The 18,672-nt window shown below is 39.8% G+C and overlaps 1 protein-coding gene across 2 annotated transcripts in view; it reads right to left on the reverse strand.

Moving 5' to 3' along the window:
• Positions 1 to 18,672, reverse strand: part of LOC111159975 (transmembrane and tetratricopeptide repeat containing 1) — a 259,364-nt gene that overhangs the window by 15,269 nt on the left and 225,423 nt on the right. For both annotated transcript variants that reach the window (XM_022522697.1, XM_022522698.1), the window contains 2 exons: positions 16,396 to 16,504; positions 708 to 810 (listed from right to left, as the gene is read on the reverse strand). In XM_022522697.1, the coding sequence (XP_022378405.1) occupies positions 708 to 810; positions 16,396 to 16,504 (212 nt within the window). The remainder of the gene's footprint in view (positions 1 to 707; positions 811 to 16,395; positions 16,505 to 18,672) is intronic.

Consider the following 18,672-nt stretch of genomic DNA (forward strand, 5'->3'; position numbering starts at 1 on the left):
CATTCATACTGACAAAATAATTAAAATAATTTTATCACAAGGCAGATAGCCTAATAGTCAATGAGAATAGAATGGTGCTTTTGTATTAAATTCAACTACCTTTTGATTCCTTATAAGTATTCATAGCATGCCAACAGTAGATGGGACACAAATCATAAAGAAAACAGAATCCCTGCCCAGTAAAGTTTTGCATTAAATAAGATGGAGTAAGTATATTTTATATAGCACCTGTCATATAAGAGCAGTCTATCAATAATAATAATATAGTTTCTGTAATCTACATCAAGTAAAGAATGATGGAACAATTCTGGAGCCTTTTTTAAATCAGACATAAAGAAGTATTTTCCATCTGCTGGTAAGTAGATTCAGAGGCAAGCCGTGTATCATTGCTGAGGACTGTTTCATCATCATAGATTTATGGACTTGTCTAAATGATACTCAAAAGCCTGCTACTCATTAAATCAGCAAGTATTCTAATATGTGGGGAGTTTTTCTGAGTGCTATACAAACTGGGTGGATTTTACTGAGATGAACTTGAAGACTTAGAGAAATGATAGCCCCACAGTACAATGTGATGGTCAATGGTGTGAGTTTCCTGCCAAGCCCAGTGATGTTACTTAAGAGACATCATTTGGGTGGTTGCCATTTTGCTTGACAGATAGTATTATCTCATCTCAATGGAACAGGTTCTCTTTAATTTCACTCACCAGTATCAACTAAGAAAACCCCATAGTTGTTGTGTAAGTCTGAGCTGTCTGGACAGCTCTTTATTCCAGCCAGGTATATCTCCTCAGCCTCCTTAAATCTCTCCTTTAAAAGAGAACAAAGGAGAATAAATGAGAAAGTTCAAAACAACAACAACAACAATAAATTGAACAATAGAATAGGAAAAATAAGAAACCAATTTACTGAGCATCTATTATGTAACAGGCACCAAGATCAAACATTACATATTTTGAATTAAAGTCAGTGCCAATGGCACAAATTCCTACAGTTCATATCCATTCCTATTTAGTTCCTTTAGGGCAAACAAGCAGATGTTTACTAAGAAGGGACATCTAGAAGGATTTGCCCTGCAATTAGAAAAAGCCTCAAATAGTTGTTTGACTGGGATGCTCTCCACCCCAGTAACTCTGTGTGAAAATGAGTGACAGACACATCCACAGAGTAATATCTTGAGAGGTGACAATCTGACTGGGAGCCAAGGAGGCCTGGGACATCCATCTAACAGCTGCACTTGGCAGAGATAACGCTCTCTTTACATACTCTGCATGGTTTATTTGGGGAGGTTTTTGAGGAAAGAAGGAGACTGATGGTGATTACAGGAGGAACTGGCCTTGACCTTTCTTTAATCAAAATAGTTCTAGAGTCCACCCAACTGTGTGCTGCTTCTTTTAGTCAACCTGTGTTTTCATTTCAGAGCCATATCCTCCAATAGGCTCTCCAAAGGCAGACCTCCAACTCTTATTACTGTGGCAAGGCCCAGATCAACTGCCACATCTTCCTAATTGTCCTGCTCTTCTTCTAAAGATTTGCTTTAGCACACTAGTAATTCTGAACTAGCTATTAGGTACATTTTTCACAGGGTTACACATTCTTTCACAATATAGAAGGTAAAACCTACTTAATGAATCAAAGCTACCCAGGTCCTAACAATTACTCATGAGTAAACAATTTCAGTTTCCTGGTACTGCTGGGAAGGTCAGGTAAAAGGAAATAATCAGGCGTAAAGCACATAGCAACTTTTCCTTGAATATGCTCTGCGGGTAGGCATTTTCCATAATTTTATCACATTTACTACTATTAAGTATTCAACCAGACACACACCAAGGGAATGTACAGCATCAATTTTCTCAGATGTGACCCCTTTGGCTTGTGAATAAAAATGCACTGAGCCTTGTGTTATAAGCCAAAGAGCCTCCATTTGATTTGACCCAGAAAAGTAAAGACACTTGACTCTCTGTGGAAGGACCACTGTCATTTCTTTGAAACTTTATTTACTTATTTGTTTATTTGAGAGAGAGAGAGAGAGAGACAGCGCACATGTGCACAAGTGTGTAAACATGAGTTGCTGGGGGGAGAGAATCTTCAAGCAGACTCTGCATTCCAGAGCCTGACGACGCAGGGCTTGATCCTACATCTCCAAGATTATGACCTGAGCTGAAATCAAGAGTTGGACACTTAATGAATTAAGCCGCTCAGGTGCCCCTAAGGCCATCTCTTTGAATCCAGACATTTAAGTACCATTTAGGAAACAAGGTGTGGTTTGAATTTGGCAAATTTCACTTATTTGAATTACAAAGCCACAGTCCAGCGAAAATGGAGATCCATGTTTCTAAAAAGTATATGTATTTTCGAATGCCAGAGTCTAATTTAGAAAAATTAAAGAATAAAAATCTCAAATCTCAAAATAATCTTTCAATCTATTAAAGGGAAGAAAAACTTTATGAAGCTATAATTCACTGTAGGACCAACAAATTTGTGTATGTGTGTTTAGAGATAGGCAGGACACAAATTATTAAGACTCTAATCATATTAATAGCTACCAAGTACCACTGCATACTTCTCATTTACTCATTCACTCAGGACATGTTTACTGCAAGGCCTACAGAAAGTGTGGCACAGCGATGAAGCAGTGGCTGCCAGTGCTTGACTATGTGCATTGGAATGCCAGTCCCACCATTTACTATCTATGTGACCTCACTTTTCTACATGCGCAGTTGTAAAATGGGATAACAGTAGTACCTGTCGCATAGGGTTGTTGCATGAAATGGATCAAAATATGTGAAGCACGTAGAACAATGCTTAGCACACAGCCCTTTGTCACGTTAGCCATATCCTTGTTATGATCACTAGTTAGTGTTAGCATTATTACTGTATCACTAGGAGACAGATACCAAAAACAGGGAGGTGAAGAGAACAAAATACCTCTATCAGGAGCTCAAAAACAAGTGAACTAATAAATACAACCCAATGACAGCGGTGTTTTAAAAAGGGAAGTACAGCTTCTCTTGAGCTCAGGAGTCCTAGAGTGGCTCCTGCGGCCCCATGAGGAGTTGTGGCCCTGTCTGAGTAGCCAGGAGTCTCAAGTTCCTTTCCTACAAGAGTTCTTCAGTTAGCTTTAAATGAGAAATAATTAACTAACCCAGGTGTTTTCCCTTTTAACTTTTCTTAATCATCTTCTGAAACAGAGGTCAATAAACACCTCATATCCTAGAGGCAACCAGAAAAAGAACACCCTGGCTAATCCAAAGCCGGGTTGTCAGCTCCTAGGGATCTCAAGTTTCCTGTGTTACCATTCCACAAATGTTACTGTTCGATTTTAATGTCACCTTTGTCTTAAAAGGATCAAATTCTCTATGCTATATGGTACTTTTAAAACGTACTAACATAGTCATGGTAAAATCAAAACTTAAAAAAAAAACAAAAAAACCCCAAAAAACAACCCATCCAACTGTTAAAAATACAATGGATGAGATTTTCAGCCAAGAAAATAAAAGAATAATAGAGTTGGAAAGAGTAATACTTTATACTTATAAATAAACAGAAATATACTAAAGAGACACTAATTTGCCACCATTTTTAACTAATGAAGAAACTTGGGCACAAAGTGGCTAAGAGATGTGGCCCATATCTTATAGCTACATGGGAAGAGGGAACAGAATTTAGGTTTTTGGTGGACAGGGAACTGAATAAGCCCTGCGTAAAAGCAGTATTTCTGGCAATAATGGTGTCTCTGGCATCAAAAGAAACAATTATACTTTTGGATATCCATCTGTCCTGTCCACAGATATTTTGTGAGCACCATACATGTGCCAAGTACGCAGGGGAGACAGAAGAGTGAACAAGACTGACACAATCCTGCCATGACAGTCGAGTGGGATGCAGAGAGGAAGACGACGTCACAATGTACTGTGACAGTGTCATGGGGGGAGAACCACAAGGGCAGCCAAGAGTGACACTCAGACCTGGGGTGAGATAGCTCCTCGACACCTGTCATGATGCAAATGCCTGAGAATGCTGGATGCGTTACATCCAGCAGCTGTAGAACATAAAGATGTTCTGAAAAAAATCTGTGGCTACTTCAGATCTAAGAAACATCACTTTATAAGTAATGTGGGAGAACTGTGGGAAAACTGAAAGGTACTTTTCCTGAAAAGAATAACACTGGTGTCTTCACATTCTGACTTGGCAAAGTCAAATATAACAGTCAACAAGAGTTTTCAGAGGCAATTCCTCCTTCACCTGATTTCATTTTACTTTTCCCCCACCTTCTTGTTGCTCTCAGAGAGCCAAAGAGATCATCTTTTTCATCTAAAACTTCTCTTACTGGGGGTTTATGAGCTGGGTTTCCACTAGAAATGCAATTTTCAAGGTCCAAAGAAGTAATGGGATTTAAAAGAGCGTGTGTGCCAAGAGCAAGTGATGGCATCCGTGTGCCCTTGGTCATCCAAGGGCAGTCTCAAGACTTGAGCTCTATGAAAAATGTCTTCAATATCTGTCTTTTCCTTTCGCTGGACTGTAAATTTCAAGGAATGATTAGCTCTACTTATTAAAAAATGAGCAGGGACCACCACCAAAGAAGAAAAATACCTTCTAGGTGTTTATTTAAAATAAATTCCACCTTCTCCGGAAGGGAAATGCATTTATCTTAACAAGTAGTAGTCCTGAATTCCTGAAGCTCTATTTCAAGCACTCACTCTCTATTTACCTCATCTGGCTAGATGTCCTGACCTAAGCTCATCATTCCTGGTCTCTACTGACTTGTGAGATCCAGAGGAAATGAATATAAGTTATTTATAGGACAACTTTAATTAAAAACGGTTGTGACCAGAGAATGGCTCTGACAAATAATACTGTCTGCTGTACACCAGAGTCCCCAGTAACCCCTGTCTCAGCATGAAATCACTTTTGAGTGTGATGGTTAAAATGGGCAGCCTGCAACCATGGGCTCCTCTCCAAGGCTCAAGCATTTTCAGTAGGGTGGAAAGAAAATGGGCCTTGGGGGAGGGATAAAACACAGTCAACATCTCCACTTTTTACATGCTGTAATTACCCAACATGACATGCTTTTTACCTCAGGGAAGGGAAAGTGAAGAGCAGATCTTTGGAAAAAGCAACTCAACTGTAATTTACTCTCGTGGGCTAACTGATATGTTTGGAAAACTTCTTGTAGTTCAAGTTGCAGCAACCAGGAGGACAAATGGACACGGGCTTAATGCAGCCATCCTCAGACTTCATGGTTTTGAGATTCTTTTGTACTCTAAAAATTACTGAGGACTTCCAAAGAGCTTTGTTTATGTGGGCTATATCTATCACTATTCACCACGATGAACATAAAGCTGAGAAATATAAAAAATATTTATAGTTCACTTAAAACATAATAAACTGAACCATAGTACATTTATATAAAAAATAAAAGAAGCTTTTCCATAGCAAAAAAACACAAACAAATAAAAAAAAAAAACAACACCAAACTAGTGAGAATACTGGCATTATTCCATATTTTTACAAATCTCTTTAATGCCTGGCTTAATAATAGAAGACAGATGGATCCTCATATGTACCTTAATGCTAGTCTATTTTTTTAAGATTTAATTTATTTATTTCAGAGTGGGGGGGGCGCAGAGGGAAACAATCCCCAAGCAGACTCCCTGCTGAGCATGGAGCCTGACTCAGGGTTTGATCTCAGGACTCATGAGATCACGATCTGAGTTAAAACCAAGAGTTGGACACCCAACTGACTGAGCCACCTAGGTGTTCCTGTGCTAATCTATTTTTATGATTTTAGTTAAAGTATATGAAGAAACATAGACATTTAATTGGAAAGTGGGAGAACTTTTTTTTTTTTAAGTTTTATTTACTTATCTGATAGAGATCACAAGTAGGCAGAGAGGCAGGCACAGAGGGCGGGGGGCAAAGCGGGGAGCAGGCTCCCTGCTGAGCAGAGAGCCTGATGTGGGGCTTGATCCCAGGACCCTGAGATCGTGACCCGAGCCAAATGCAGAGGCTTTAACCTACTGAGCCATCCAGGCGCCCCAGTGGGAGAATATTTTAATGTCTTTTCGTAATTGTAAATACATCATGGAGCCTCTAAAAAAAATACTGTACGCTCATGAGAGAATGAGAGTTTAAAAAGGCAAATTACTTGTTAATAGTATTATGAAAACTGCATCGACCTTCTTCGATCTCAGGGGTCCCCAGTCAACACTTTGTGAACAGCTGGTTTAATGAATGGCCCATAACAGGTACTTAATATATAAAAGGTATAAGATGTGATATTCCAAAGTGGTGAAGGACCTACAGAGATTGGGATGGAAAGTTCTCCTAGTACCCTGACACTGTGGTCATGCACCTGACTTGTTTTCTAGAAGTATTTTCATTCTGGTCAATGATATGAGCATACATAGCTCTAAGGTATTTCCCATTAGCCCCATGTCTTTATTTGCAATGATGAACCTGGGAAGTTTAGGAGCAATGGATGTTTAAACTCATGTCAATGATTTCTCTAAGAAACTTTAAAATATGGCAGTTCAAAATACAGAGCAGGGGCGCCTGGGTGGCTCAGTTGGTTAAGCAACTGCATTTGGCTCAGGTCATGATCCCAGGGTCCTGGGATCAAGCCCTGCATCAGGTTCCCTGCTCAGAGGGGAGCCTGCTTCTCCCTTTCACTCTGTTACTCTGCCTACTTGCACTCTCTCTCTCACTCTCTATGTCAAATAAATAAATAAAATCTTAAAAAAAAAACAAAAAACAACAGAGAGTAGAGATGCCTGCTTTCTCACTCTCTCCTCTGCTTTTATTTTCTTTACAAAACAGTTCTTCCACCTATCAGTCCTCAGCAGGGACATTCATAAGAAACAAGCTGCCAATATTTGATGTCTAATTCTCTTTCCTTATCCAACTAAAATGAACCAAGTAACTTGGCATTTCTTCTCACCAAGGAAATGGTAGGTCTTTCTTAATCTTGAATTTTTTTTTTTATCACCCAGCAGATTGTGATCAACACTACTCTGTGATAATTTATGCAAAGAATAATCACTTTAAAGAGGAAATGCCAAGAATCATTAAAGAAAAGCTAAAAGTGCGATGTAAGCAATTACAGGTGTATAACACTGTCAGGAGACCACAAAAAAAGGGGGGGAGCCACATTTGCAGAGAACTGCAGTTCCCCCTTCCCCCATCTCTAAAATCTTCTCACACCATTTGTCCTCATTCTCTGTACTTCCAGGCATACGATTTTCTATTAGAGGAAGAGATCCCACTCTTCTTCATCCCAGAGCCTTCATGCGGTCTATTCCCTCTAGCCAGAAAGCTTTTCCCATTCTTTTTTTTTATCTTGTTGATATCTAAAAGTTCTTCAGGTAGCTGATTAAATGCTGCTCTTTGGCCACTGCCCCTGCCCCCCATGTGCCCCTTCCCACATTCTCATGGGTACTTCCTCGTTACACATTTGTCACAACTGTGTTAGATATTGGGAAGGGGGCTATAGTTCTTTGCTCAGGGGTAGCCTTCCCTTCCAGACTCTAAGTTCCATGAGGATAAAGCCTGTACTTTATTAGTTCAACAATCTCTAGTGTTTAGTGGTACCTAGATGTTCAAAAAATCTGTGCTGAATAATCAAATCAATAATTCTTAAAGTAGGGTCTGGTTCAAGTTGGCCTGGCCACAATGCAACAGTATATGTGGCTGAACTGACCCAAAAGATGGCAGAAGGAGAAAAGCTGATTCTAGACCATCCACTCTTGGTCTATTCTCCTAATTTATATTTTATTATTCCAATTTTCTTTTCATTCTTGTATCCGGTGAAGTCTTATCTCAAAATACATTAAATAAAAATATCTTAAGTGTTATGAAATTAACTGAGTTTTTCAGTAGGCTATAAACCTGGGGCTAGCAATAATTTACAATGGGTCAGAGTCATAAGCAGTGTTAATTTTTTTCCCCTTTACTGTTAGTGTAATGCAACCTATATCATCTCTCATGAGAGTAGGCTGTTTAAAAATGATGGCTGGCTTATAAAAGTTTACAATCCTATCTGTGAAGTTGGAGTACAGCCAGTTCTGAGTGGTATGGAGAACTAGAAGAGAACAGTAAGCCCAAGACCACCTTGACTTTAAATCTAAGAGTTTATTTTCTGTTCTCAGTTTTCTTGACTTCTTTGCTGCAGCAGACAGACACAGGCATCAATTTTTTTGCAGATTCTTTTATGTATCTCACTTCTATGACAACTCACCCTTTGTGGTTTCCTCTATCACTTCTCTTCTCCTTTCCCACTCCTTCCACACCCAACCTCATTGACTATGGCCCATTATTGCCATCCCCAGTCATAGGACGTCAGGGTCATACAGCCAAAGAGCAATGCCAAGGAGTCAAGAAAGCAGGCTCCAGTCCTGGTCCTCACACTAGTTATCTCGGTGATCTTGAGCAGCACCTAATTCAGTACACACCGTATTTTTCTCTGTAAAATGAGAAGGTTAAAAAAATTCTTCAAGTTTTTTTTTTTTTCTTCACATGCTATTCTTCATTTTCCCCTCAGAGAAATAACCTACTCATAATGTGGTTTCATTTATTTGAAGTCCTAAATCCACCTTCCCAGCCCTAATCTCCTTCGCTGCCATCTGTCCACACATTATTTTCACTTAAATGTTCCACTAACATTCAACATTTAAAGGCTGTACACTGCTGGGAACAGAGGATATGGGTACCACTCTTTAGAAAAGCAATTCAGTAACATACCTCAAGAGCAATTTAGTAAGGTATCTCAGTGAAATATGATGATACTCTTTTGATATGGGAACTCTACTTCTAGGAATCTATCATTAGAAATGATTCAAAATATTGTTTTAAAAAAGCCGTAAGAAAGGAAAAGTTCACTGTCCTCCCAACACACACGCGTGCATGCACACATGAAACCAAGTGACCAAAATTTGGGGTATTATTATGTAAATCACAATGTATAATTTTGATAACTAGTAAGTAGCCATTAAAATGGTATTATCAAGGGCGTCTAGCACCATGAAAACAGGTATAGTATGTTTAATTTAATAGCAAATGAAAAAGAACAGGATACAAATTACATGTGAATTGAAGTATGAAAACAAAATAAGTATATTGAAAGACCTGCAGGATATTAAAAAAATAATATTCGTTATTCCCAGATATTACATTATTAATAAAAGGTATACTTTATCTTCTCTGATTTTTCATACATTTCATTTACATTTTCATATTACTTGTGTAATTGAAAAGGAATGTGGAAGTGAATCTCATTTCCACCCTTTCTAAAATCTCCCTCCTCCTTGGCTTCCCCATGGTACTCAGTGGCTATGTGTCTTCTCACTGTTAGGTGCTTGACCCTGGAATTTTTAATTTTCTATTTTCTTTTCCTTTCAGCCTTCACATACAAACAGTTCCTAAATACAAAGGGATTCTTTTTCCACAATAACATCTGTCCATGCCCACACTTTATTCCAGAAAGAAGGCTCTCCACTACTCATGCCAGAATGCATTTAAAAGCCTTCTCAAAATACTCCACATGATTTTCTCCCTCCCAGGTTTTAAAACATTTTCCTTCGACACTTGCCTTTGCTTCTTATTATCTATCAATTTCAAATTGGGGCTCCACTGTGGGCCTTAAAAGTCTTGCATATAATGCCTTTTCAGCTTAACTCATTTTTCAAATTTTCCCTCTCCAAATTCTCTACTGTGCCCAGAAAGAATTACTTTTTACTTTTGGATTCCAACAGAATGATGAACAAAATGTTAGTCCCAGGCAAATCCTACAAGAGATTACTACACTCCAGGTTCTACTGGCAGTGGGGATGGGAGATGGGGTCAACAGATAGCAGTATGCTTACTGTAAGAGCAAGGGATGGCAAATGAAACCTGTTGGGGGTGGGTCCCCCCTCTTAGATTATATTTATTTATTTGTCTAAGAGAGAGCACAAGCAGAGGGGAGGCACAGAGGCAGAACGAGGCTCCCTGCTGAGCAGGGAGCCCAATGCGGGACTCAATCCCAAGACCCCAGGATCATGACCTGAGCCTAAGGTAGCCGCTTAACCTACTGAGCCACCCAGGCCCCTCATTGTTGTTTTCTAATAGAATCACATCCTCCAATCAGGGGAAGGATTTCAGCAGGTTTCTGGCAAAGCGCCTCACAACATCCTCATAGATAAGATGAGGTGAGCTAGATGATAACATGATTGGTTAAATGAACCAACAAATAACTGTACCTAAAGAGTCTCAGGTAAAAGAGAGGTCAACCTGGCAAGAAGATCCTACAGTCACAATGCAGGTCTCTGCAACATTTTTTAATCAAAAACATAAACAAGTAACTAGAAGCTATTTTTATTTAATTTACCAAGTGAAATATCTGGGAAGGGCAGTTAATATAAAGATGGCCGAAAAAGGACAAAAAGTCCTAGAACACCTGAAATCTCAGACTGATCACAAAGAAGTTGAAATTAAATACAGATAAAGATGAGTCCTTTCAGCCAGATTATAAAAACATGCCTTCAGCATGGGTGAGGCTTGCATTAACAAAGACTGCATTAACAAAGATTCACAGGTTATAGGGACTTGAGTGGACTGTCTCCAGTGTGAGCCAGAGTGCCATGCGGTTGCCAAACAACCAGCAGAACTCATTTCAGGGCGACATTTAGCAGACATCCAGGATGTCAAGCCAGGGAAGTATTTCTATTCCACCCTGAACTTGCTGAACTATGCCTTAATACGGGGAGCCATCCTGACATAGAGAAAGTGGATCGTCCAGAGGCTATGTAAAGCAACATGACCAGAAGCCAAGAATCTGGAAATCAGGGTAAGAAAGAAACAAGGTGAAAGAAAAGAGGTTAGCTTAGGAAAGGGGTGATTAGGGAAGTGATAACACAACTGCGCCCAACAAGCTCTCCGTCAGACGGAGCTCAAAGGGAGCCAATTACAGGATGACCCACTTTAGGGGTCCAGAGGTACAGGACAGTTTTCTGTCATTAGATTGGCCCACAACAACAGTGCGGATGGGCCATGCATGTGTCTGGTGACACTGGAAGACGGCCTGCTCTGTGAGGGATGGGCTCACGTGGTGTTACAGAGTGGCCAAGGTTTGCAGTCCTTACTTTCATATACTCTGGGAGTCTGAGATTCTGGAATGCTGTTAAATAAGTTTGTGCCACCAAGAAATGAATCCATTTACTACCAAAGAATGTTAAGCTGGGTGGATTCTCTCTACCAGTTCCTCTGTGCCTTGCTTGTGCCTCTGAAGCACTCTTTTATTCCTGAAGAATTCAAAACATGAAGACAAGCTGTTGAAAGTCAGAGGAAAGGCAACCCTGAGTTATGCCCAACAGCTGTTCTGTCTCTTTGATGTTAAAAATCAATTGCCCAAAGGAGCAAAAGAGAAAACTTTTCAATCTTTCAATTACATTCTTAGATCTCATAGCATTTTACATTTGAACCTAGAGCAGGAAAGCCTGGTTAAAAAAAAAAAAAAAAGACAAAGAAAATGAAAGTGACCCTTATATGGCAGGAAAGATCATGATTGTAGTCATTCTTTGTTCTTCTTGAAAACTTCATAACTTCAACCATGTGACACACAATAACTCTACTCCAATTTACCACTGTGGTTCATGAAAATTAAATTTATCACACAGCTGATTTTAAATAAGGCATCTAACATACCTTAAACATGACAGAGGAAAACATATATATGTTGTCCTTTTTAAACTTCCACTTCCTATAAGATGTGTTAATAGCAAGATACTGCAGAATGGACTGTAGTACATTTTGAGATCACAGAACATCTTAATCATCTTTAGAGCAGTAAATTTTCATCAACTTGGAGCTCATTAATTTAGAAAGAAAACAGAACTGAAGAAGGCAATTCACTTTCACAATATTAACATGTTAATCCTTTATTTGTACAGAAACAATAGCACTAATTACGGTGGAACCTTACAGCATTCATTGAAATATTCATGAGCACTAAGGGCATGTATACTGATGAGCACTGAGTAATATACAGAATTATTCAATTGCTCTGTTGTACAACCAAAGCTCATGTAACAGTGTATGTTAATTACACTTGGATTAAAAAAATGGTAAAAACCAATTCAATAGCACTTAATTGACATGAAAAAAGATAATCTGACACACTCTTGAAATGTTAGTGCTACAGATGCAGTAAAGATAATTTAGAATATTTATCAATTTTCAGATTTGGAAACTGAGGCCCAGAGAGGTAAAGTACTCCTCACCCAAGTCTGTGCAGTTGGTTAACTATGGAGAAAGGTCTAGAACCAGGTCTCTTAGCTCCCTGTCAAATGCTCTTAATATCACACTACGGAGTACCTGAATCTCAAAGAAAATCAAATCCAGACATGCTGTCTGAATGCCTGCATCATACTGTGAACTGTCCTAAGCCCTAGAAAAGAAACGGGCATACAAAGATGACGCTGCTTTTCTTAAGGAAACTTACGGTCTTGTGAAGAAAATGAACCTGAAAAATTGTTTAAATTGTAGTTCCACATCTGAATTCAAGAAATAAAAATATGTGACTATTTTGCACGTTGATGTGTGCTTCCATAAATATTATAGGAGCTCTACTCCCATGAGAAGGGGAGGTGGAGAAATGTTGGGGGAGGAAGTGGGAGGTGAACTGGATCTTGAAAACTGGGGAGGATTTTTAAGGGGAGAAAGATAAGATGGCATTTTAGGAAGATGGAACTGTGTGACTAGATACACATTCTCGTATCTGCAAAGAGCTCCATGAAACATACTACATTATTACTCATATTAGGTAAGTGATAATGTCACTTAGCATAAGGGCAGTTTTCATCAAGAAGAGCAATTAAATGCTTATCATCTGTCCTGGTGAACTGGGAAAAAAGACAGGAGCTGGGAACAATGAATGCATTATTTTATTTACAGCTGGCCCTTGAACAATGTGGGTTTGAACTGCATGGGTCCACTTATGCACAGGCTTTTTTCAATAAACACAGGACAGCACTGTAAATATATGTTCTCTGGCTTATGATTTTCTTAATAACATTTTCTTTCTCTAGCTTCCTTGACTGTGAGACTACAGTATATTACACATATAATACACAGAATATATGCTAATAACTATTTATGTTATCGGTAAGGCACCCAGTCAACAGTAAGCTGTTAGTCGTTCCGTTTTGGGGGAGTCAATATGTGGATTTTTGACTGCACAGGTGGTCAGCACCCCTACTTCCCACACAGTTCAAGAGTGAACTGTAGGGCGCCTGGGTGGCTCAGTGGGTTAAGCCGCTGCCTTCGGCTCAGGTCATGATCTCAGGGTCCTGGGATCGAGTCCTGCATCAGGCTCCCTGCCGAGCAGAGAGCCTGCTTCCCTCTCTCTCTCTCTCTCTCTCTGCCTGCCTCTCTGTCTACTTGTGATCTCTCTCTGTCAAATAAATAAATAAAATCTTAAAAAAAAAACAAAACAAAATAAAACTTTAAAGAAAAGAGTGAACTGTATAACTGAGTGAACCTCATTATTCCACAAAGAAATTGAGGTAGTTTTAAGAATTGGAAATAAAACTTGAATAAAATAATTTAAGGAAAATGATAAGCCTGGAATAAAAGCAGCACCTACAGAAAAGCAGACTATACAGTCTGGATGGCTGTTAGTCAGAGGTTGGGGGCAAGGGAGATGGAAATAGAGGTGACCCTTTTTAGTGTTTACAAGATTTTTCCTGTGTTAGATTAAAAATAAAGGAAAAAAACGTTCAATTCAGAAGCAGAACCTTTCCCAATACTGAGATGAGAGAAATTCTCCTGAGTCCTCATAAAGAAGACATTGCATGAGGTAGTAAGTGCTGTTCCCAAGCCCATCCCTGATTCTATGGTTATGAAGAGCAATTGCACATGGTGGTCCTCATACTACCACTCAGTGCAGGACAAACACATCACATTTGGGTATGATCAATTACAAAACAGTGTGGCCTACATGCTTAGTCCTCCCATAATATAAGAGGAAAATTCAGAATATGTACTGGATTGGAGGGACTATATATCCTTCAGTTCATATAGATTCATTTATTCACTCAAAATTTATTGATTGCATACAAGGACATGGGAATATAGCCATGAATAGAAGGGATGGTCACTCTCATGAGTTAAATAGTCTAGTGGGGGGAGAAGGATCATAGACAAATATATGTTAGGGGAACCTGGGTGGCTCAGTCATTTAAGCATCTGCCTTTGGCTCAAGTCATGATCCCAGGGTCCTGAATTAAAGTCCCACATCCAGCTCCCTGCTCAGCGGGGAGTCTGCTTCTCCCTCTATGCACCACTCCCCCACCCCCAGCTCATGCTCTCTCTCAAATAAATAAATGAAATCTTAAAAATATGTGTGTGTTGGATGATGATAAATACTATTTGGGAAAAATAAGTCAGGACAAAGTGACAGAGAACATGATGGGCAGTGTGAGGTTGGCAGTTAAAAAGGGTAATCATAGACAACCCCTCTGATTGGGCAATGTTTGCACAGAAACCAGTGTGATAGGAGGAAGGATACTCTAAGATGTCTGGGAGAGAAGTGCTGCAGGCAAAGGGAACAGTTAGTGCAAAGGCCCCAAGAAAGAAGCATGCTTGGCATGTCTGAGTAATGGCAAGACACCCAGCCAGGCAAAGGCAGGGGAAAGGTCCTATGAAAATGAGCGAAACAGGATGAGCTGAGAAAAAGGAGCAATGGCAGAATCAATCTTTGGTTCAGAAGTCTCCTACTGTGTCTGCTTCAACACAAGCCAAAGGTAGTTGAGGAGAGCCAGTGTATACCATACACAGAACACGACCATCCTCCTGTCTGCTTAACCACTGTGCTAAAATAGCACTGAAATCACCCACCACAGGCATGGGCTTTTGTTTAAAGCCCAACTACACTACATGGACAATAGCAGAACATGAAAACTAAGCTTATCCTTTCTGACACTTAAATATCCACAGAAAATTCTAAATTGGCATCCTGGTAAAACTGCCCAAGTTTTTTGAATATAAATTGCACCTCTATGTAACCAACGTTCATCACATTTAAGCCAACAGAATGCTACAGGGCATCTTTGGAAGGTGCTGACTTTGATTTTAAAGAAAATCTGGGGGCGCCTGGGTGGCTCAGTGGGTTAGGCCTCTGCTTTTGGCTCAGGTCGTAATCTCAGGGTCCTGGGATTGAGCCCCACATCGGGCTCTCTGCTCGGTGGGGAGCCTGCTTCCCTCTCTCTCTCTCTGCCTGCCTCTCTGCCTACTTGTGATCTCTCTCTCTGTCGAATAAATAAATAAAATCTTTAAAGACAGTCTGGCAATTGTGTGAGAGCAGAATCCACTGTCTACTGAAGGCACTTATGTGTGCCAACAGAACAGTATCATCAATTTAGAGAAGATAATTTATATTTGTTTCCCCTTAGCAGGTGACATGCATCCAGAACACTGAAAAATAGTATCCAATCATTTAGACACAAGTAAAGAGAAGGAGGGGAAGAAAAATATCCCTTTATGCCACCAGAAATGTTTGTCTCTTCGGAGCCTGTTCTATAAGCCTCATGTGATCCTTTAACAGGTACTGAGACACAAGATCTATTAAGATTATCAATAATTGGTTGCATATTGAGTTTGGAGATCTGAGTCCATCAGCAATTCCCCAGAAAAATTAAGTAAATAGCAATAAAATAAGCAAATATTATGCATTGTTCATTCATTCATTCATTTTATTCTAAACTTTTAGAGGTTTTTTAAAAAAGATTTTATTTATTTATATGAGAGGGAGATCATAGAGGGAGTGTGAGAGGGAGAAGCAGACTCCCCACTGGGCAGAGAAACCGATGTGGGGCTCAATCCCAGGACCCTGAAATTATGACCTGAGCCAAAGGCAGATGCTTAACTGATGGAGCCACCCAGGCACCCCTCCTTTTTTTAAAAAAAATTATTTATTTATTTGCCAGAGAGAGAGAGAGTGCACACAAGCAGGAGGGGTGGCCCGCAGAGGTTGAGAAGCAGGTTCCCTGAGAGCCTGATATGGTGCTCGATTCCAGGACACTGGGATCATGACCTAAGTGGAAGGCAGACACTTAACCAACTGAGCCATCTAGGTGTCTCTTGTGTATTGCTCTTGACAGATTCTGTCTCAAAGTGACACAGAATACATCAATGACCTCTAATGGACCATTTGTGTCTAAAGGCTACCTTCACTAGACCAGGAGTGTTGGAGTAAGAAAGCTACACTTATCATTTCTGTCAAGAAGAAAACTGACATAGAGATTGGTTGTCCAATATGAGTTTACAAATTGAAACATTAGCATCAAAATCTAGATAATATTAGTATATACATTCAACAGGAAAAATTTTTAAAAATATGTGAAGTTCAAAGGACATAGTTACCTGCTCGGCCAACAATGAAGCTAAGCTAGAATACGCATCTGCAAACTCGGGACCGTATTTAATGGAGTCCTTCAGCAAGGTGATAGCCTCTTCTTTTTTCTCCTGGGACCTAGAGATTATAGAGAGGGAAAAAAACATCTTTTAATAACACTTTGTTTAAATCCTCTGATTAGACGCTGAGATCTCATTTCTTTTAGCAAAGATAACCTGATTCCCTCTGGATTTCACTGCAAATGAATTAAACTGGATTGTCTCAAGGTGCCAATAGTTTCTGCTTCTAAATTCTCAGTGGAAAGAGATGTAAATGATGCTGCAGTTTATTCGCTGATATTTCTACCTTCTCTTTCCTGCTATGCACTTTCTTGAGAGCTTTAGTATTTTACAAGTTTGTTAACCAGAAACCTCAACCCTCAGAGGAGCAATTGTGGAGGCATTCGTGGGAGCCAGCTCACAATGATGTGGAAGGTGCGTTGAGCATCTGGACGACTAGCCGCAGCAGCTGAGCCATCTCTCAGGGACAAGCCAGCCAAACTGCTCACGTGAACCTGGGCTTTTATATCTAAGAGGCAACGATTTATACATAATATGTCAAGTTAGGAAATACTGTGACTATTGGCTGGCAAAGAATGACTGGCCATTTTATCATCAAAGTTTTATTGAAAATCTGGGCTGGTTCTGTTTTCTTCATTTTAGTCTTCTCCTGAAAGTGATTATTTCTGGTTCAGAGAGGATGCAAGGCCCCAGAATTATTACCAATATTTTGAGTGGCAGTTCTCTTTCCTGCTAGTGCCACAAGGCACATGGCCATTATCCTGATATATCAGTATTTTTATTTATTTATTTTTAAAGATTTTATTTATTTATTTATTTGACAGACAGAGATCACAAGCAGGCAGAGAGGCAGGCAGAGAGAGAGGAGGAAGCAGGCTCCTCGCTGAGCAAGAGAGCCCAATGCAGGGCTCGATCTCAGGACCCTGGGATCATGACCTGAGCTGAAGGCAGAGGCTTTTAACCCACTGAGCCACCCAAGTGCCCCCTGATATATCAGTATTTTTAAAGCCAAAAACACACACACTGGCAGTGATCAACTTTGCTACTAATACAATTTCACAAACACTGACCACTTGCCAAGTGCTAGGCATTGTAACTGGTAAAAGAAGTGGAATGAAAAAACAGAAAGACAAGAATCCCTGAACTGTAGAGAGCACAGCCTAAGGGTCCCTCCCAACTTTACTGGGTACCGATATAGAATTGTGTGCTTCTGTTTTCACTATTTAGGGTCAATGATCATTTACTCGGCAATGTACCTTATGCTCTGGTAAATTTTCACAAAACAGGTATTAATTTTCACAATAATCCATGCAGCAGGTGTTCATTGCCCTATCATATTAATTTTTCTAATAAGAAAACTTGGGATTCAGAAAAGCTGAGTGACACATCCAGTTGATATAACCAGTCTTCTGCATGGAGAGCCAGTGCTTGTCCATCATACCCTATGTGCTTCTTCTAACTACTTAGAAACCCACCTCTTAATGACCTTACTGCTCAACATATGATTCATGCACCAGTATCATCCACCTCACCAGGAGCTCATTAGAAATGCAGAGCCTCCAGCCCCCTCTGGACCTCCTGAATTGAACCCTACATTCTAAAAAGATTCTCCAGTAATTTGTTTGCACACTGAGATTTCAGCAGAGTTGCTCCATAAATTAGCCAAGGCAGCTCAGTGTAGCTCCTGCTGCAAAACCCCCATGGTTTTAGTCTCTGTACGATGAAGATCTGGAGAGGGAAAACCAATATTGACTCCATGAGTCTGAGTTCCAAGTGCTAGAAGCAGCATGCTACAAGGCAAGTTTACCTGGAAAAGAGTCTTCTATTATAGACCTTGAAAACAAAAAAGTCATGTTTCCAGCACAAGCCTTGCATTCAATTTAGCCAACATCTATCATCGGTCTATTACATGTTAGCTATTTCCTAAGGGAGGTGGCTGCCCATGCTATCCTATTCTCACTGGGGGTGAGCGAACTCCTACTGGGCTCCTCTTGGTGCACAGTCCTGCCCTTGAGAATAAGGCGTAACACCTGTGTGCTTCACTGGATTATTCTGGGGATATGGCTCGAAAGTTGCAAGGTTATAAGAAATGTGCACCACAGCTCTCTTAGTGATTTTTTTTTTTAATGGATTCATTCATTTAGTCAACAAACATTTAAACAGTTTCTGTGAGACTCTATGGAAGTCCACTAGGTTTATGTACTCCTGGGTTTTTTTTTTTTTTTT

Source organism: Enhydra lutris, unplaced genomic scaffold (assembly GCF_002288905.1).
Source record: "Enhydra lutris kenyoni isolate GAN:26980312 unplaced genomic scaffold, ASM228890v2 scaffoldscaffold72, whole genome shotgun sequence".
In the NCBI taxonomy this organism is placed as follows: Eukaryota; Metazoa; Chordata; class Mammalia; order Carnivora; family Mustelidae; genus Enhydra; species Enhydra lutris.